Below are 18,476 nucleotides of genomic sequence, written 5' to 3'. Positions count from 1 at the left end.
GCATGGTACTGACATAAAAACAGATACATGAAGATAATAGAGAACCCAGAAATAAATCCATATATTAACAGCCAAGTCGTTTTTGACAAAGGGGCCAAGAACATTCAATGGGAAAGGATAGTCTCTTCAATAAATGGTGTTGGGAAAACTAGATATCCATGTGCACAAAAATGAAACTAGACCCTACTCTCTCACCATATACAAAAACCAAATCAAAATGGATTAGACTTACATGTAAGACCTGAAACTATGAAACTACTAGAAGAAAACACTGGTCTGGGCAAAGATTTTTGGGGTAAGCCCTAAAAGCACAGGCAACAAAAGCAAAAATTGACAAATGGGATATACACAGCAAAGGAAACAATCAACAGAGTAAAGAGACAACCTACAGAATAGGAAAAAATATTTGCAAACCATCCACCAGACAAGGGATTAATAAACAGAATATACAAGGAACTCAAGCAACTCAATAGCAAAAACATAAATAATCTCACTAAGAAATTGAAACTGCCCTTTATAAAATTAATAAAGGGCCACAAGGTGAGAACTATGGTAGGAAAATATACATATAACCAGCTATTGTTCCCTAGCTTGCTTTTCTATAATTACTTCTCAGGAGTCACATAACTGATCGTCATAAACATTCTTAGCTTTCCTCGTTGCTCCCATAGGTAACATCACTCTTGTGAAACCTAATCCCAGTTTTTTATCTATCTTCCAGGCCCTGCATTCCAGTGGAATGCTGATCCACCCAGACTAGTGGCCCATACCCATAAAGATTCTTAGCTTTCCTCATTGCTCCCACAGATAACATCACTCTTGTGAAACCTAAGGCCAGTTTTTGATCTATCTTCCAGGCCCTGCATTCCAGTGGAATGGCTAACCCACCCAGACCAGTGGCCCATACTGGGGAACTGAGTCAACTGGTATTGCAACTCCCATCCAAGAACCGACTCAGCAAAGAAGATAATTTCTACACCCTATTTTTCCGCCCAGACCTAGCCAATTAGCAGACCCAATTGCCTAGCCCTTTGTCCACCAAACTATCTTTAAAAATCCTTTCTCCTAAATTTTTGGGGAGATGGATTTAAGAACTTCCATCTCCACGAATGGTGCCTACAATATTAAACTCTTTCTGCTATAATCCCTGCTGTCTCAGTGCTTCCTCTCAAGTAGTGAGCAACGAATCTGGTAGGGCTGTAACAAAATGGGTTAATAAGCCAGGCATGATAGTGCACCTGTGGTCCTAGTTATTCAGGAGGCTGAGGTGGGAGGATTGCTTGAAGCCCAGAGTTCAAGGCTGCAGTGCACTATGATTGCACTCGGGCCTGCAAGTAATCACTGCACTCCAGCCTGGTTAACACACCAAGACTCTGTCTTTTAGAAAAAAAAAAAAAAGGCAAATGATTTGAATAGACATTTCTCGAGAGAGGGCATACAAATAGCCAACAGGCATATGAAAAATTGCTCAACGTCACTAATCATTAGGGAAATGCAAATCAAAACCACATGAGACATCATCATCTCACCCCAGTTAAAATGGCTATTTTCAAAAAGACAAAAAATAACAGATGCTGGCCAGTATGTAGAGAAAGAGGACCACTAGTACTCTCTTGGTAGGAATGTAAATTAGTTCAACTACTATGGAAAACAGTATGGAGGTTCCTCAAAAAACTAAAAATAGATCTAGCGTAAGAGCCAGCAATCTCACTGCTGGGTATATACCCAAAAGAAATTATTAATAGTGGTATTGAGATATGCGCACCCCTATGTTTACTGCAGCGCTATTCACAATAGCCAAGATATGGAATCAACCTAAGTGTCCTTCAATGGATAAATGAACAACAAAAAAATGTGGTATATAAACATAATACTATTCAGCCATAAAAAAGAATGAAATCCTGTCATTTGCAGCAACATGGATGGAACTGGAGGTCATTACATAAAACGAAATAAGCCAAGCACAGAAAGACAAGTATCACATGTTCTCACTCACACGGAAGCTAATAAAATTGATTGCATAAAGGCAGAGAGTAGAATAATGGTTACCAGAAGCTGGTGGAAAGGGTAGGGTACAAGGTTACAAGGAATAAGTTCCAGTGTTTGATAGCACAGCAGGGTGACTATAATTAAGAATTTATTGTACACTTCAAAATAGCTGGAAGATTTGGAATGGTTCCAACATAAAGAAATGAAGAATGTCTGAGATGATCAATGTCCTAATTACCCTGATTTGATCATTACACATCGTATGTATTTAATATCAAAATATCACCTGTATCCCATAAATATGTACAATTACGTATCGATTTTAAAAATAAAATTTAAAAAACAAAATAATCCCAGGAAAAAAATGTTGGAAAATAAAGGAAAATTCTTTTTGATTGTAAAAACTTAATCTTATAAAATTTTAAATCATTAAATATGAAACTATTTATACCTAAATAAAGATCCAACTGAAGTTCAACCTAACTCAAATGCCAACTGATAACTGAGGTCACCGGCCTCAGTTTGCTTCTTTACATGTAAGAGAGGCCAAAACCTTCTTTCAGACCAGTAAACACTACAGTCTATGATCCTGACCTATTAAGAACAAGTCTTTCCTTCACAACCATGACAATTCATATCGTGCCATTTAACAAGGGATCAATTGCAACCTTTGACTCTAGATACTTGTTAATTTCTAGTACGACAGGAAATAAATCCTTCTTGTGTGATTGTTTGATGCCTTGTTTCTCCCACTAGACCTGTACTATTCAATATGACAGCCACTAGTCAATGTGGGTATTTAAATTAAAAAATCATTTTGTGTCATGCTAGTCATATTTTATGGGCAAAATTCACCAAATGTAGCCAGTGGTACTACTGGGCAGTGCAGATGTAGAACATTTCCATTGTCCCAGAAAGTTCTATCAGACACTACCTTGGCCCTCCACATCCACAGATTCAACCAACCACGGATTGGAAATGTAGTTAGGCTTATGATGGTTGCACCTGTACTGTACATGTACATACTTTTCTTCTTGTCAGTACGCCCCAAACAGCATATAAATGTAGAGATGATCGAAAGTATATGCAAGGATGTGCACAGGTTATGTGCAAATACTATGCCATTTTATATGAGACTTGAGCATCCTCAGAATCTGATATCCACAGGGGGTCCTGGAACCAATCCCCTACCCAACAGACAGCTATACTGCATTAGAGGGTAAACTCCGTAAGGGCAGGAACCCTGTCACATTTTCACCAGCGTATGCTTAGCACCTCTCACAGAAAGTGCCAGACAGGAAGTTATCAACAAACATGTTGAATAAATGATCAACAGTCAATGTGGCAAATGGAGAGGACGAAAGAGAACTGTCCTAGAGTCCTAGGGCACGTGGATGCAGGGTGTTTATATGTGTGTGCACGCCCACACAAAGAGAGGGTGCATGGGGACTACAGACTCCCAAAGATATACAGGATCAGATTCAGGGAAGAGCTAAAACAAAACAAACAAAAATCCCAAAAGAAAGAAAGAATTCTATACTCCCAAAAAGTAGACCCTGCTAACCCAAAGTGTGGTCCGTGGGCCAGTGGCACCGCATCCTTTAAGAGCTTGTTAGAATTTGTATTTTAGTGGCAATTCTAACGCACATTAAAGTATAAGAAGCACCCCTCCAGGTCTCTACCCTTTTAGATTGTATAAGCATCCCTTGCTCAGAGAATTTTAAAGAAACACTATGTACAGCTGCATATGAATCTTTAATAATCTCAACAAAATTTTTCAATCAAAAAGGGACATTTTTAAACAAATGTTAAATAATACCTTAATCTTTTTCGTATCCCTTCCCTACCACCTCTAATCCCAAGCTACCCCCACAGCATAGAAAAACATCATACACAAATAATATCTGTGGGTCACATACATACACACACATATGTTACTATAAGCAAAACAAGTGGCACTTACCAAACACAGACACAGAGCATACCAAAAGAACATATCTACTTACATTAAGAATTTTAAGCTCTATTTTAGTAATAACTTTTAAGTAGCAGGATTGCATCATTCATTGCTATACTAAACCAAAAGTTCCTATTATGGGGCGTCTGATGCTCTCAAAGTGTCCCTAAACTTTACACAAACTGAAATTTACCTATTTCCCTCATATTAAGCTGCATTTAAACAGATTAAAAGTACAGTGATAAAGAACATAAAATAAAATGTCAAGGTAAAAAAGGCATAACTCTGAGTTAACTCATCCAGTGCCCCACAAACAAAAAAAGATTCGCCCATATGAGATTTTTTGGTCTGGCCTACAGGGCATATTCCAACCCCACACTAGGACACTCAATGGGCTGTACCTATAATCACTTTCAGTGGCTGCTGAAGCTTTTTTTCCCCCAGCTGACAGTTTTTAGCTCTTTTGAGAATCCTGATTTTTGCAGGTAGCTGAGGATGGCGGACACACCCTAAGGTGACCCCCAATGAGTCAAATCCCTGTTCTAGCTTCTCCCCTTGAGTTTGGTGGAACCCACGACTTACTTCTAACCAACAGAATACGGCAAATGTGAGGAGATGTCATCCCCATAATCACATTATGTTATATAAACTCCAGGTTAGCAGACTAGGGTAAGAGATTCTCCTTCTGGCTTTGAAGCAGCTGCCATGCTGTGAGAGGATCTATGAAAGGGCCACATGGCAAGGAACCGTGGGAGGCCTCCAGGAGCCGAGAGTGGTGCCCGGCTGATGGCAAGAAATGGGAGCCCCAGTCTTCAACTGCAAGGAATTGAATACAAGTGCATGGCCCTGGAAAAGGACCCCAAGCTCCAGAAAAGAATGCACCCCTATCTGATTGCAGTGATTGCAGCCCTCTGACACACTGAGTGGAGGACGCGGTTAAGTTATGCCCAGATTCCTGACACACAGAAACTCTGAAATAAATGCCACTTGAAGCAACTAAATTTGTGGTAATGTGTTAGCAATAGAAAACTTGGGTATTGGTTACTTACATATCAGCAGACACTACCTAAGAACTGATCATTAGGATGAATGCTAATTCTTAGAATTATACTCAGTCTTTTCCTTCCAATATGGAAATACATTATCAAACTTTAACAATGTCTATGATTTCATATGTCCATTCACATTTTGGTTTATGGAGCCCTAGTGAATTTTCAACTGTGGATTTTGAAATTTTCTGCCACATTCTTATTATCATCCCTTTCTCCCCGAGCTGCATCTTCTACCCTCTAAAACTGCTACTGCCTAAATTCCAACAACCTGAGAAAAAGTAGTAAATGGAACAGAGATTTCCAAGTTCTAGCTAAGGGAAAAATATAGTATAAAAACAGCAAGAGGGGGCCAGGTGCAGTGGCTCACGCCTGTAATCCTAGGATTTGGGGAGGCCAAGGTGGGAGGCTTGCTTGAGACCAGGAGTTCAAGACCAGCCTGCGCAACGTAGTGAGACCTCGACTCTACAAACAAATTTTTAAAAATTAGCCAGAGTGGTAGTGCACAGCTGTAGTCTTAGCTACTCAGGAGGCTGAGGCAGGAGGATCACTTGAGCCCAGGAGTTCAAGGCTGGAGTGAGCTATGATCACACCATTGCACTCCAGCCTGGGTGACAGAGCAAGACCCTATCTCTAAAAAATAAAAATAAAAATAAAGAGCAAGAGGTTTTTTACCATTAATTTCTCCACCAGCCCTCTCCAAGGCTATTAGGTTATCAACACGAACCAATACTGTGGCAGGTATATAAGGCGAATGGGCAGTGGTCAAGAAAGGTGCTGTATTACTCTTAAGACAAAACAAAGACAAATTTATAGAAATTAGATAAGAATGCAGACATACTCCAATCGGGTAGAAATTAGATGTTATTTAGTAGAAAACGTGGGAAGAAGTAAACAAAATGTGTCATCAGTTGTAGTCATTTTTCGAAGGACAGCCCAAACCAGTCTTGCTATACTCACATAAAGTACCCTTTCTAATTCTGACTGCTGGGCCACCACGTCAACTTCTAATCCTTACTTTGGCTCCCCAGGAATTTCAAACTCAGGAAGGAGGAACCCCCTATGGGTGACACAAGTATTCCAATCACTGGAAAAGACTGTGCCTCATTGTAAATTAAACTTGCAGTCTGGTTCACAGGGCTTACGACAGGAATTCCACCCAAACCTGGTGAGGAGCAAATCTTGGAACAGTAAGGCTCAAACCCAGCCTTTGTTAAAAAGACCTCAATAGACCCCATCTACATCCCTACCACTAACATAGGAACTCTGAAACAGCTTTTAAAATCAGAATATAGTGTCTCCAAATCCCATTTGAACATAATTAGAGAGAAAATTAGCATATAAAAATAACTTTTTTAAAAATGTCTGTAAAGATAGCATAATCTCCATAATTGAATGAATTACTGTATTTCACTGAATCTAAGCCACTGACTGTAAAACACATTATTTTATACATGCATATGGAAAAAACTGTCAATTAAACTTTGTCACAATGTTAAATGATCACTGATTGTAAGACACGTCCTGATTTCAGAGAAGTTAAAAGTGGGGGTGAAAACAGTGTAACTCAGAATTGATGAAATGCGGTACTAAAAAACATATTCTTCAGAATACATAAAGTATTAAACATTACGTATATTAAATCGACATGTATTCACAATCAGTAGCACATTCAGTAGCTATCTATCATTTCTGTTTCACTTCTCATTTGAAATGAAGAACGGGCTGGCACTTGTATTAATTTCTAGCAGACATCTTGCGCAAACTTTAAAACTTACGGATTTCCAATCTGGAAATCATCTCATTTTCATTTCGAGAATCAGGAGGCGAGACAAACAAGGCCCATGTTAAATGAGTGCAGAGCCAGAAGGCAAAGTCAAGGCTTGAAGCCAGGTCTCTCGGCTATTCTGTGTTCTCTTCATAGAAATCAGAAATCAAATGGGTCATTAGCATTCTTTGGTCTAACCCCACAGATAAGGTAAGGCAACAAATAAAAATATCTGTCCATTTCCAAAGATGCTCTTTTACGAAACTACTCTCAACTTTCCTGGCAGAATACTGACACCTAGAAATTTGTTCAGTAAATCAATTCAACTCCTACATGGTTTTGTTCTATCAGAATGATACCCAACTTCTCAAAAACAAATGCTTTCTTCATATGCTCTGAGGGGTGAAGACCATAAATTATTACCTAATCAGCCACATACCAAACATTAGCCTCATAACAAGATCCTACTGTATGAGACCATTTGATTATTTATGGAAGATTCTGCGAATTACAGAACATTTCAAAACTTTTTAGCATTTGTTATAAGCAGACACAGAAACTTCGATCTCCAAAGCATGTTGAAAGTCTGCTAATGCTCTGCTCTGACTGGCCTCTTTAGAAGTGGTGATTATTCAAGGATGTCAGCAAGTAATCCATCTCTCATCATTAGTCCCTTTTGTCCTGGTTTCTGGCAAGGTGCTTCACAGGGGAATTGCCAGTATCAACAAGAGACGACTCAAACACCAATGCATTTGAGAGGGTTTGGTAGGAGACTTCAGCTGTGGGCTCCATCAAAACATTTCTAGATGTCTCTATTACAGAATGCCTCATTGTATCATTCATTTCAATCACTTCGAAGTCCATTTCATTCCATTTTTCTGCATCCTCCTCTTCATTCTCGTCCTCATAGTCATTTAGCCCCGAGCTAGAGAGCAAAGCTTTCTGGTCCTCACTCTTTCTGTTTTCTTTTCGCTGGCGATCGAGAGGTAAAGTGGCTAATTTATACAGCACAGGAAATAAAATACCAGTGGCTATTGATGCGCCCAAAGAGGTATATAGAACTACCGGCAAATCAGGATATTTTCCTTGAAGCATTCCAATTACTGCAGGAATAGCCATTTCTCCCAGGGCAGCACCGATTACAAAGAATGCTGCAGCTTTGCCATAGATGGTTGTGTACTGCTCGATCCAAGAAACACCACTGGGAAATGTGGTTGCCATTGAGGCCCCATACACTGAAGTTGCTATCCAGAGACAAATTGGGCTCTTGTCAAAAAGCACCAGAAATAAAGATGAAGTCAGGCTGCCAATGTTGCTCAACACAATCAGGGTTCCAGGTTGTAAACATGTAGCAAAAAAGATTGCCAGGCCCCTGCAGACCGCGAAGGTGCCCCAGAAGATGGAGTTTAACCCAGCCGCTTCACTTTCTCTCATGCCAGCATGGGTGGTTGCAAATGAGAAAACATAAGAGCCATATGTTACCTCAGCTCCAACATAGAAAAAGAAGAACACGAAAAGGAGACAAAGGAGAGCGTTGTGATACTTAGCTCTTCGAAATGTCTGAACAGATGCTTTTGCTTTTTCCTGCTTCGAGTATCTCTTTAAAAACAGAGCAAAAAAAAGGATAGAAACCACTAAAACGTAAGTACCGATAACAGCATAAGCCCGCAGTAAATTCATATCAACAGGTACTCCAAACAGAGACTCTGAGTCAGCTTCAGATGATCGGTTGAGTGTAGGATGGTAAAAGTCAGGCTCTGTGTGGTTTTCAGCAGGCACTGCCGTACTCAATGCCAGTTTAGCTAGCAGTGGGGCCAAAAAGGCACCCAAGGCAAAAGAGAAGTGTAAGGCCTGCATATGTGGGGCTCCTTTGTCCCCCCAGAGAGCCAAGATAAGGACGTTACCACCTACCAATGAAAGATAGGGAAAATGATTTAAGTTAAACACAGTAACTTAGTTTAAAAAAAACAACAGTTCATTACTATCAGAAAGGGGACGAGTCTATTTTACATGGCACAAGTATTAATATTCTAAGTTATCAAACACTGCAAGTAAGTCAATTTTATGGATAGGGAACTCTAACCCACTACCATTAGAGAACTCTTAAGCATTGTAATATCACATACAAATGGAATTCTACAAGCTAGTAGACCACTACCTCCTAGAGCCAGGCGCATGAGCAAGAGGCTTTTTATAATGCAGTTCTAGCACAAGACTGGGGAAGAAATATTTATATATTTATTTGTTTTTAAATATTTTAAATATATATTTAAAAGGCAAAATTGTACCATTAGACAGCGGTCAAATTACCAAAGCTTTCTGTACTCGCACTCGGTAGTCACTTGAGGAAAAGCATTCATTTATGTATAGCGCAGATGCAAAACAAATGTTCAAGAACCTAAACACTCCAGGATTCTGGTGTGCTCATTACAAGAAACAAGGAGGCCTTTTAGCATCTGCACTTATATTGTTTAAACACGTACGAGGTGAAAGGGAAGACGAAACACATCTTAAGCTATCTTTTTTTCCAACAGGTATTTTCACATAAACATGTAATTTCACAACCGAACTAAGCCTGAAGTATAATATTTCCCCAACATATCAAATAACAGTAGAACAGGGAAGGGCGATGGGCAGAAAGAGGATTTTAGGAGTAAACATACATCATGTATGTTATTTAGTAGGCTTCAAAAGACATGATGATACATGGAAAGGATCTATAGCAGGAGGACAGGAACTTTTGAGAGTGAAAAGAGCAAAAAAGAAAAAGAAAATAGTACACTGCTCCAGTTTCTCTTAGCTTGAAAGTTAGGGTACATTTCAAATTGGATGGCTGCTTCTACACTTTCTCAAATAATGGTTCCAGACTTGGTTTAACCTAATAAACCACCAATTCCTCCCATATTATGATAAATGTTCTATCCCAAAATGAAAGCCCGCTCGCCTGCACTATAATTACCCACATGGGGTTCTTCCCTGTTTGGCTACTATAAATCAACAATCCCTCATACAACAAGATTCTTTAAGTTCATTTCATAGTTGACTGCTCAAAAATAATCCCCCTAACTGGCAAGAAGAGTAGTTGCTAGAAAAGTGATTCATTCTGACTGAGTGACCCCAAATCAACTCCGTAGGTCTGCATCATTTTAGGGGAATTGCAAGGGATAGTTTAATATTATCTGTTTTACTTATTCTAGTAGAAAGTCCCTACTCCCAGAGATGACACTAAAGAGCTCACTAACCTGTATCCAGAAGGCCAAGTGAAGCACCAAAGACAGACATCATGACAATCAGTAATACTGCTGTCTTGCAGAAAGGAACAAGATAAAGACCAACTGTGGTGACCAACAACGACACTCCTGAGAATAAAGGTAAAAAGTCAGCTATAAAAAACAACATTCATGCAGAGTCACGGATCATGTCAACAACATAAAAACTTCCAAAAATGCAAAATAAGGTCAAATTAAAATTGGGTAACAATGAGTAGATGAGAGTTTCAGCTTCTACAAGTGGTTATTTCATTTAAATCTTATAATCTTTATAGACGATTACAAATTATTATAACATGAATACATTTCCAGCGCTAATAATCAAACTATAAATTACACCATCGGGCAAAGTTTTATAGCAAAAGAGACAAACCAAAAATTATTTATTTAAGTGTGTGACATTTAAGAACCTAAAGGGATTTTTAGACATGAGGTAAAAAATTAAAAAGGCAAAAATAAAATGCAATTACTGGAGTAGTTTGTACTAAAAATTTACAAATAAATTAATTTGGGGAGTAGGAAGGAAAATAGAAGAAATATATTCTTTCAAGCCAGTCTGGAAATAAGAGGGATTACTTATTAATTCATTGACAGTAACAAATTATTCTTGCTTCCAAAGGAATTTTATCACATTAATCTAAATTTTCTTTAAACATTTCAATTTATTCAAAAAGAGTATGTTAAAAGCTTTGCCATCTATTTCCAGGGTGAGATAGAGCAGTCTCCGGTTGTCACTGACATGGGACGGCAGGACAAAAACATACCCTTCATCAGTTCATCCACCATCCCCTCTCCCTCTATTCCCCATCTAGACTCTAGCCTGGCCAGGCAGGTTCAAGGAGCTCATTGTGATCTATGGTTGTCCCAGGAGATCTTCCCTAAGCCCTGATAAGGAGAGCTTTTTGGACAACCAGTGTGTATGATCCAGGAGTGGTGCCTAAATTATAGTAAAGGTAGGGAAGGCGAAGGATTGCGAACACACACTAGGGCTGATCTAAGTTTCCAGAGCAGCCCAGCACAGATTCCTTCTAACTGCCAAGGTGAGAGCAAGTACCAGGGAAACCCAGCTTCCATTGAGGATACCTGAACACTACCCATTTCAGTTGTCAATCATCTTGCAGGCTAGTATTTTTTCTTATTTAAAGACAAATTGTAAATTCATTAACAGTCATAAAGAGGCTAAATTTAGCATTTACTTACCCAAAAGTAAAAAATGATTCATTATGTCAAAAAGAACTCCACCAATCACAGAGCCACTCAAATATCCAAAGGCACGGCCCACAAAAATTAAAGACAGACTACTGATATTTCGGTTCACATTTGTTGCCAAATCTTGAAACGTGGGTCCCAGTATAGCAACACTCATTCCCTAAAATTTAAAAAGACAAAAGCTTTTACTTACAATCATTAAAATAATGTCTAACTATGTGGTAGCTTTTTCCACTATAAATAATGGGGGGGGGCACATGGGGTGGAATTACAATGTAATGTAGTAGAGAATAACTTTAAGTCCCCATAGTCAGGAAAAATTTACAATGACGATACTAATACCGTAATATTGTACTAATAGAGGTACAGATTCCTACCATTTTTCTAGTTTTGACAACTCTTAATTTTTAAAAAATTGTTTAATTCTTCTGGCTTTTTGTTGCAATCTTGTTTCCCCTTTGAACAATACCTTTAAAAGACTACTCTGCATTAAGTTAATAAAATGTAACATTAAAACTATTCTTGAAATTTTTTTGTATATTTTGAAATATATTACATGCAGAAATTGTTAAAAAATTTAATTATCAAAACATCAAAATATTATTCCCATTTTTTGATGTTGCTAAACAGCAATATTTGTGGATACACATGAGGTCTTCCTTTGAACTACACGTATAAAACTGCAGGAGATAAACAATTTAAACGTCTCTAAATCTACATTTTTCTTCAAAGAAAATCCCAAGCCATCTGAAGTACAGTCATTAAGGCTTTCTTAGAAACTACTACATGCACATGTATCCAATAACAATAAAATTGCACTCAAAAACAATGTAGTGTTAGCAAGAACTAAGGATTACAGTTGGCTTTCAAAGGAAATTCACTGGGCACTTAAATAATGTTTCCAATCATTCTACATTTCAAGAACAATTGATTCTAACTGCACGGCTCTGCTCTAATCACATGCGTGTGCCCCCTGCCCAAGCAGCAGTTCAAGACTAAGGAGCTGCATGGGCACAGGCGCAGCAAGTGCCTAATCAAGTTAGTTCACGCCTTCCAAGGACTTACAGCAGGAGCCAGCACAGTAGTGAGGATTCACCAAGCTTCTGTAATAATTTCCTTCTCCGCCCCCAATCCCCAATCAAAATAAACAACTAGTGAGAGGCTAACTAGAAGTCACTCTTTTAAGAGGACTCACCCTTCCAACTCCCCAGATCTCAATTATCGAGTGATAAAAGGAAGATTTCCACAAATAGTGAATTGAGGGGCGGCCCAGGGGGTTGGCAAAGGCGCTTGCAGCCTTGCAGTTTGCTCCAAAAAAAAAAAAATTTAAGGATTGAAGGTTTGCTTTAAATAAGATCGTGGGCAGAATAAGAGGCATATTCCTGGCTCTACCACTTAACCAGTTGTGTAATCCGGAAAAGTCACTTTCCTCTCTGGGCCTACTTCCCTATCTGCAAAATTAAGCAGAAATCCCAGAAATGCAGCTTTTCTGTGTTAACAATTTGGGGGTTGAGTAAGTGGGTGCGGAGAACAACGGCTAAAAACCCGGGCACTTCCTCTTTCATCTCCCCATGCCTCAGAGGAGACGTAGGAAGGTTTGCTGGAGCCGAAAAACGTACTAGGAAAATCAATTTTGCACTTGCCAATAACCCTCCAACACTAGAATTGTGCCCATTTTCCAGAACACAAAACCGAGGCCCTGGCAGATTAAGTAACGCGCCCAAGGTCACACAGCTTGCGAGTGACAAAGGCGAGACTTAAACTCCAAAGGCCACGTTCTCCGCAGGCCGCCTGCTCATGGCCCGACCTGGGACGATTGCAACCCGGACTCTCACCAGTCCCAGGAAGGAGGCAAACAGGATCACGGTGGTGAACCATCGCAGCATGCTCCCGGCCCGGCCGCTCTGCCGGGAGATCGCCACTGCCTCCGGCTCATTCTCTGCCGGGGCCTCGGCCTGGAGGAGCTGCTGCCCCGCAGCCGGGGCCCTGGCCCCACGGAGGTCCAGTTCCAACTCCAGCTCGGCGGCTCCGAAAAAGCGGTCCAGCTGCCGCCGGGCTTCTTAGCAGTACCAAGGGAGCGCAGAGCAGAGCCTTGGCCCCGCCCCCTCAGGGACACTGCACCTCCCGGTGCCACCTCCCCGGGGACAGCTCGGAGTCAGGGCCCGGAGGTTGAATTTCAGCATGCGCTTGGTGCAGGATGCACCGTGTAGCGGACGCGCGCCCTCCAGTTCACACTGCGCCTGCGCCGGTCACATGGCGGAAATGTGGCTTCTCGCCAACCAGGACTGTTGTTCAAACCGGAAGTTGATGTGGTTGCCTAGGAGACCGGACGTCACTCTCCGGCCTCAGCATCACACTCAGCTGAGCCCACAGAGGCCAGTGGACGGGCGCCCCGTGGCGGAGCGAACTGAAACTGCAGCTTGGCAGCTGATGAATCGTGAGATAAAATGCGGCCCGTTTTGAGGAAATACAAGGTAGTGCCTCAGGCCCGCTCCCCGGGTCTCCAGGAAGCGGAGGGAGCCCGAAGGACTGCCCTTATACGACTTTCTAAAATCCCTGCCCTTGCTCCTTTGAGGTCCGTCGAGAGGTCGTTCGTCTTTCACTCCAAATATTTGTTGAACCTCATGTGTTAAGCTTCCACGTGTATTATCTCAATCCTCACAACACTCAAAATTCCCTATTCCCGTTTTACAGATGGAAGGATTAAGTCATAAACAGAGAAATAATAAATAACTTGCCCAAGCCCAGTCATCAAATCAGTGGCCCTACGTGAACAGTTTAACAGTAGCTCAAGAAAGAAATCTGGACCCAAAGTTGTGGTTTCAAATACATTCCCGCCCCAATTCCTTAAAATAATTCCGTTGTGGTAAAAAAAGTGGAGCAGGGTATCGATTTGGGGAATCCTCTTTCCTTTTGCTCTTTAAGAAAGCAGACCACAGCCTCAAGATGTAAATATTTTTATCGTCTATCTGAAATGTTCTTTTCCACCTGATTACTCTCTCGCTCGTCCACTCAGGCTCCCAGACTACAAACCTTAGTCTCATCACTACTTGCAACACATCTCCCCAGCCCCATCCATTTGGTCAGTAAGTGCTTCCCAATTTACCTCAGAAATGTCTCTTAAATCTGATTCTAACTCCATTCCTGCTACCTTAGTTCTTGTTCTCCTCATTTCTTGCTTAGACTATTACAAAAGCTCTCTAATTGGCTGGGTGCGGTGGCTCACGCCTGTAATCTTAGCACACGGGTGGAGGGGGGCAGACTAAGGCGGGAGCATCCATCGCTTGAGGCCAGGAGTTTGAGACCACCCTGAGCAAGAGTGAGGCCCCATCTCTATAAAAAATAGAAAACTTAGTCCCAGCTACTCGGAAGGCTGAGGCAGGAGGATCACTTGAGCCCAAGAGTTTGAGGTTGCTATGAGCTATGATGACACCAGTGCATTCTACCTAGGGTGACAGAGCAAGACTCTGTCCTAAAAAAAAGAACAAAACTCTCTAATTGATTTCTAAAACTCATGTCTTGAAAAATCCAGTGGAGGTATCTGGATCATCAAGGTGATGATGGTGATGGATAACGGGATCTTAAAAATTAGGGTCAGGAACTCAGGAGAGAGTTAGTAGTTTGAAAAAAACATATACATATATATTTTTTTTTCTTTTTTTCTTTTCTGAAATGGGGCTCACTCTGTCACCCAGGCTGGAGTGCAATTGTTCCCTCATAGCTCACAGCAACCTCAAACTCCTGGTTCAAGCAATCCTTCTGCCTCAGCCTCCAGAGTGGCTGGTACTACAGGCACATGTCTCTATGCCCAGCTAATTTTTCTTATTTTTTGTAGAGATGGGGTGTCACTCTGTTGTCCAGCTGGTTTAAAATTCCTGGCCTCAAGCAATCCTGCCTCAGCCTTCCAAAGTGCTGAGAGTATAGGCGTGAGACAACGCACCCAGTCTTGAGATATATTTTATATTTAGTTGAAACAGTATCTGCAAATCGATTATTGACTACAGGATTTGTGCTACAGTAGAAGTAAAAACAACATGAACAGGCCAAGCATGGTGGCTCATGCCTATAATCGCAGCAATTTGGGGGGCTGTGACAGGAAGATCACTTGAGGTCAGGAGTTTAAGACCTGCCTGGACAACATAGTGAGACACCTCCTACCCCTCCTAACCCCCAACCCCAATCCCCTCATCTCCCCCACCCCTGTCTCTACAAAAAAATTTTAAAAATCAGCTGGGTGTTGTGGTGCATGCCTGTAGTCCTACCTACTTGGGAGGCAGAGGCAGGAGGATCCATTGAGCGAGGAGTTCAAGATTACAATGAGCTATGATGGTGCCACTGCACTCCAGCCTGGGTGACAGAGTGAGATCCTGTCCCTAAAAAAAAAAAAACTGATTGTCCTGAATCTTTTTCATGGGCCTAGGCTTTTCTTATTCAGGGTTCATCTTGTCAACAGAATACATACCCCAGTTCATCCAGGACAACATTCTTGGGGATCCCATTCATGAGGATTCCCTTCTCTACACTTTCTCCTTACTGACTAGGCAGGCCAGATCATCAGGCAGATGTGCCTTTCCTTGCCTTGTGCCCGCAGGGGAAGCCTCGGTCACAGTGCTCCCCCCTTCAGATGGCTGGGTGAGTCACATTGGATGAGATGTAGCCCAAGGTGGCGGGCCTTTGCCTTCGAATAAATGTGATATTTCCTTTCAAAAAAATTAAAATTAAAATTAAAAACAAAAAACCCAATACGAACAAAGGGCTATGGGAACATGTAGAAGGGAAGGACTAATTCCCTAATTCCACTTGGAAGAGTTGTGAATGTTCCAAAGAAGATGACGTTTTACCTGGGTCTTTGAAGGGTAAGTAGAATTTGCCATAGGGAAAAGGGCATTTCAAGTGAATAGCAACTGTTAGTGCTAACGTATAGAGAAATCAGAGGGCTCGGTGAGGCTATGCTAAATGATGGGAAAACAGTGGGCACAAAAGAGATCTCTGGTTCCTACCTTTACAGAGTTTATGGACTACTAGTGGAGACTGATATTAAACAAATTATTGCACAAAAATTATATAGTTTAATAACTGTTCATTACAATGAAGGAAAGTAGAGAGGATATGATTTAAGAGAACCTATTGAGAAAAGAAAAATAGCTCAGACCAGTCTGAGTTATATGAGCTATACAAAATTTATCAGGCCCAGAGAGGTGAGTTTGGGACTCACCCCTCCCCCTCCCCCAGGCGCCCATCCTCAAGCTTTGGCCTCTAATAATAAACGCCATATTTAAGCATAGTTTCTGAATCTCACTATTCAAGATTGACATTATTTTAGATTTGGGGGTCAGGGAAGGTCTCTTTGAGAAAAGTTTGGTGTGGTTGAAACAAAAGGTATATAAAAAAGAATAGAAGATGATATGGGAGAGGTAGTTTAGGTCTAAATTGTAAATAGCTTTGTATGTTATTCAAAGGAGTTGGACTTGAGCAACCCACTTCTACTGACATACTGAAATTTAATAAAACCAAAAATAATTTGAGCTGGGTATGGTGGCCCACACTTGCAGTCCCAGATACTTGGGAGGCTGAGGTGAGAGGACTCTTGAGCCCAGGAATTCGAGGCTGCAGAGTGCTACGATCACACCTGTGACTAGCCATGGCACTCCAGCCTGGGCGACATAGTGAGAGGCCATCCCTATTAAAAAATAATAAGTAAATAAGTATTTTGTCAGAATATCAAGCTTCACAACAATTCATCTTCGTCACCTGAACCTGAACTCATATTTTCCTCAATAAACCTGCCCCTACTTTGTAGTATTCCATGCTGGTACCACCATCCACCTAGTTATCTCTGTAAATAATCTGATGAGATTAGCGTCCTTATTAAAAAATTTAAAAGTTTTAAAAAGAATCTGAGATCCTACCTTCATGCTTTCTTCTTTCTCTTGCCTCAATTTATCACCAGTCCTGCCCAATTTTACTCCTATAGATATTTCTAAAATCAGGCCTTCTCTCTGTCAAAAGACAAAATTACAACAAACTTAGTTTAACTATCTAATTGCCTTTTATTAGTGATTCTAGAATCAAGTAACGTCTCATTCTATAAAATAGAATGGGTGTTCTGATGAGCTGAGTAGATGAGGTTGGCTTTATAGGCAGAAAAGGGCTAAAGAAAGCAGAAACAGAGAACAAAAGATTGGGCATTTCAGGTAAAATGGTCCTCTTCTGAGTGGTTGCTGAGAATCTCCTGTTTTTTAGAAAACCAGCTCATTCCAAAGTTCAGTTTGATTACTTGTCATTTAGCACGAATGACTCCATTCAAGTTTGGTCTGGTCTCTTGGGCCTAGTGCAGGAGCTCAGTCCAAAACAATGCCCCCCTAGGCAGAAATAAAGAGGAAAAAAAAAAAGCAAAAAACCAAAACAATGCCCTCCCATAAATTTCATTTAACATCTCTATGCGTGTCACATAGCCTACTTTTAAAACTTTATCATCCCTCCTCATAATTGTTGCCCCAACTTCCTAATTGGTTTTCTTCCCTCCAGTCTTCTGTTCTCCAAATCCATCTTTCGCCCTAAGTATCTGACTAAAATGCAAATCGGCTACTTAAAACCCTTCGACTCCTCCTTAGGAATGAAAAACAAACTTCATTTGTCCCTGCCCACCTCTCTAACTTCATCTCTTACTATCCCCATCTCATTATTTATTATACATTGCAACATCAAAATTGCCATTAGTTCTTTACACACCATGTGTTGTTTCTCTTACCTTTGACCATACTGTCCCCTCTGTCTATAATGCCCCCTTTCTCTTTCACCTGCTGTAGCAGAGACTGGTAGCTATTCACCAAAGTCCATTTGCCCTTTCTTCCTAAGGAATCAAGTTGTAACCCAGTGTATGGCTGTCCAGCTCCACTACATTTCCCAACTTAATTTGCAACCAGAGATGCCAGTAGAAGGTGAGCAGAAAGGCCAGGGGCCTTAAGACACTGGATGTTCTCCTTCCCCAGATGGAACCTGGACATGGCTGTGAAACAGTCTCAACCATTCAGATGACAACGCCCTAGGGAATTGCAGACATATAAACCGTAAGATGTATGGAACAGAGCTACCTGTCAACCTGGAATGTTTTCTTCTGGCTGTTATTGAAAGGTGGCCTTGCTAATAAACTATCTAATGGAGAAAAATGAACTATCTAACTCTATGTCTTTAAGATTATGACCTGTCTTTTAAGATTAACTAACCCCCTGCTG

At 40.8% G+C, this 18,476-nt stretch overlaps 1 protein-coding gene across 1 annotated transcript; it reads right to left on the bottom strand.

Moving 5' to 3' along the window:
• Nucleotides 1–7,231: 7,231 nt before the first annotated feature.
• KIAA1919 (KIAA1919 ortholog) lies at nt 7,232–13,468 on the bottom strand. The gene is made up of 4 exons (XM_012642843.1): nt 13,077–13,468; nt 11,233–11,401; nt 10,006–10,122; nt 7,232–8,670 (listed from the first exon to the last, which is right to left on the bottom strand). The coding sequence occupies exons 1-4, from the start codon at nt 13,125–13,127 to the stop codon at nt 7,430–7,432; spliced, it is 1,578 nt and encodes a 525-aa protein (XP_012498297.1). The 5' UTR covers nt 13,128–13,468; the 3' UTR covers nt 7,232–7,429.
• Between the last annotated feature and the right edge of the window lie 5,008 nt (nt 13,469–18,476).

The sequence above is a fragment of the Propithecus coquereli genome, unplaced genomic scaffold (assembly GCF_000956105.1).
Source record: "Propithecus coquereli isolate 6110/MARCELLA unplaced genomic scaffold, Pcoq_1.0 Scaffold189, whole genome shotgun sequence".
NCBI lineage: Eukaryota > Metazoa > Chordata > Mammalia > Primates > Indriidae > Propithecus > Propithecus coquereli.
The sequence above is the reverse complement of the archived record's forward strand: the minus strand, read 5'-3'. Positions and strand labels throughout refer to the sequence as shown.

Coding starts and splice junctions, on each gene's coding strand:
- KIAA1919 (XM_012642843.1), bottom strand. CDS start 13,127: ATGCTGCGATGGTTCACCACCGTGATCCTGTTTGCCTCCTTCCTGGGA. Junction 11,402..13,076: donor TTGCCTCCTTCCTGGGACTG/GTGAGAGTCCGG, acceptor TTTAAATTTTAG/GGAATGAGTGTTGCTATACT. Junction 8,671..10,005: donor ACTTGGCCTTCTGGATACAG/GTTAGTGAGCTC, acceptor TTTCATTGGTAG/GTGGTAACGTCCTTATCTTG.